This window comes from Notothenia coriiceps, unplaced genomic scaffold, assembly GCF_000735185.1.
Source record: "Notothenia coriiceps isolate Sejong01 unplaced genomic scaffold, NC01 NC01_scaffold00033416, whole genome shotgun sequence".
Classification (NCBI taxonomy): Eukaryota; Metazoa; Chordata; class Actinopteri; order Perciformes; family Nototheniidae; genus Notothenia; species Notothenia coriiceps.
The window spans coordinates 110,313-112,951 of record NW_011366117.1 but is presented as its reverse complement, the minus strand read 5'-3'; the positions used below and the strand labels follow the sequence as shown (position 1 = coordinate 112,951).

General features: G+C 40.7%; 1 protein-coding gene across 2 annotated transcripts in view; it reads left to right on the top strand.

Moving 5' to 3' along the window:
* Positions 1-1,222: 1,222 nt before the first annotated feature.
* Positions 1,223-2,639, top strand: part of pdgfd (platelet derived growth factor d) — a 51,538-nt gene continuing 50,121 nt past the window's right edge. For both annotated transcript variants that reach the window (XM_010789822.1, XM_010789821.1), the window contains exon 1: positions 1,223-1,819. In XM_010789822.1, the coding sequence (XP_010788124.1) occupies positions 1,702-1,819 (118 nt within the window). In that variant the 5' untranslated portion in view covers positions 1,223-1,701. The remainder of the gene's footprint in view (positions 1,820-2,639) is intronic.

Genomic DNA, 2,639 nt, shown 5'->3' with positions numbered 1-2,639 from the left:
TGTGTGTGTGTGTGTGTGTGTGTGTGTGTGTGTGTGTGTACACATGGAAGTGTGTTCATGACCGGCATTAATGGCATATGATGCATCTGTGCCCACCAGCAATCTTTATGTGTACTTAGAAATTCACTCCTCGGGTGCATTATGCCTTTGAAGCTCACCAGGGTGGTCTAATAGCTTTTAATTATAATTAATTTCCCCTCTCTATTAATAACCTATATCATTCCCTAAGTGGTTCAGAGATTTAAAGGTGCTGCTTTACTCATTAGCCAATTGCTGGGTAATGGGATGGCTTTTGCTGAGTCAGCAAGAACCTAAAGTTGGCAAGTTAAGCCAGTCAAAATAACTCTTAGAGCTAGATGTGATGAACCACATGGACATGGTTGACAAGAATGGAGAGTAAAGGTGAGGTGCTACAGTAAGTATGAGGCAATGAGTGACCAAAAGAGAAGGCGATATGGGCGATGAACATATATTGCTGCAAATATTGCATGTAAACCCTTGACATTGTTATAGTTGTGGTTAAAATACTCACTAAAATGATCCCAAATGTTACGACTGTCGGAAATGCCTTTGGCTTACACAATCCTTCCTATTTAATTATTCCCGGCAATTCATTTCACATTGTCAGAATCCTCAACAAGTGCTATCATGTCCTCTGTGTTGTGTTAAATGAGTTGGTTTATAAAGTGGGTGATTTGAAGAAGAAAAAAAATATCAGTGTCGGAACAGACAGATGGACGATTGCATTCACTGTATTCGTTTAGATTAAATCCATCTAAAATAGTCAACATTGCACCTTGCAGTCCTTATACGTATAGGACTAATAAGTGGAATGCAATGGCCTCCCTTCTGTCATTAGTTTACAAGTGAAGTCATGCCAGCTGTTTCCTCAGCTCTCTGTGTAATGACTACCAGGGAAAAGCTCACTCCAGAGACTTCCTCTGTAGTGAACCTCCCTGTGCTGTCCTCTGAGGGTTTCCTTTAAAAATGTTCCCTCTGTGATGCATTTCCTTAATCAACTCTAAAGGAAAAAATATACTAAAGTTCTTATTTAAAAAATATATTTTAATTGATACTATGAGTGTAATGATTTTAATAGAATCGTTTGTTTCTCCATGATTCCAGTGCTTTCTTCTGCCCCTCTAAACTCCTGCAGCAGCATCTCACTCAGTTACACCCCTCCTCCTCCCATTGCACACAGACACAACGTGAGCGCGCACCACTAAGTTGGCAAAGTTTGACGCGCCGACTTTCACAGCACAGACTCTTCTGATAGAAACCAGAAAACTATTCGGGATATTTTCAGTGACTCAACAAAATGTATGTACGATAAGAAGTTCGGCGCCTGTAAGCTCATGTCTGGCCGTGAACGGAGCTATATCACCCTCCACCTGCACTTAATTGTTTCGGAGTTCTGCTCTCGATTCCTGTGGGCGCGTAACTTTTTTAGACCAGGATAAAAACTGGGATTTTTTTGGGCACTTTGGCAGGCGACAGGACATCGTCTGCGCCAGGCAGAGAAGTCAACAAGTGCCTCTCATTTACGGTTAGAGGAGAGAGAGTATGAGAGCTTGAAGTTGCTGAATGGAAAGTTAGTGGCTACTTTCTTGGTCGCAGGGTATTTAGAGTAACATCTAGTTTGAACCACTGGAAGTTGAGGAGGACATTTATTCTTAAGGCGTTTACGAGTTTGTTATCACAATGAACGGACCAGTGGTTTTCCAGATGTGGACGGTTTTACTGTTGGGGACTATCACCGGGGTCTGCAGGGCTCAGGTCGCCACCGCCAAAGTGCTGAGAGGAAACATCAGGAGAGACGGTGAGTTCATTTTTAATTTGTTCTATATATTGTTGCTTGTGTGGTTAGTGTGTCTTTACTGCTAAGAGTCTCTACAACATTCATCAATGATATACTGTAGTAGTGAGCGTTTGTAGGATAATTATATAAGAGGTTTTGTTTCTACAGTATGTCAGTGTGTACAGTAAGTTATTGTATAGGCTACTTGAAGCCCTATAGTTTATAAAGCTTAGGTGAGTTTCATGTATTCATTGGATCTACAGTATGTGTAGCCCTTTTATTTTCTTCCTAATCTTTAATACTGATTTGAAAAGATCAATGATATTTTATTGACAAATAGGAAATAAACTTCTTACAATTGCGTATTGTCTTAGGGTGGTCAATAGCATTACTTAAAATATTCAGGATCAATTATTTGTACAAGAGTATCAGTTAACTAGCATGTTTTGCTGTAGTGAATGATGCAAGACAGAGTGGAAATGCTGGTGAAAGAAGGAGACAATGTAAACGATGTAAAGTGGATACAAAAGAAAAGGAAAAGCAAAGTCTTTTAGATGACAAGCTGCTTCACATTTTCCGACTTCAAAACTAAAAAGGTAGCATTCATATTTCAGACAACTCTACTAAGAGTGAGACTCCTGTCATCGGTGCAGTTTGAGTTTCTTGCATCAAGCTTTAGACTCCCTTAGCCTCTTGCCTATCTGACTTCCTGCAGGTGCGCCATGCTTACTTTTTACTTGGCACTGAGGCTAAAGTTGCAGTGTTAACAGTACCTTTGAACACACCCACACCCCCACACACAGGACAGCACACACACAACACCTACCCACACACAACCCCC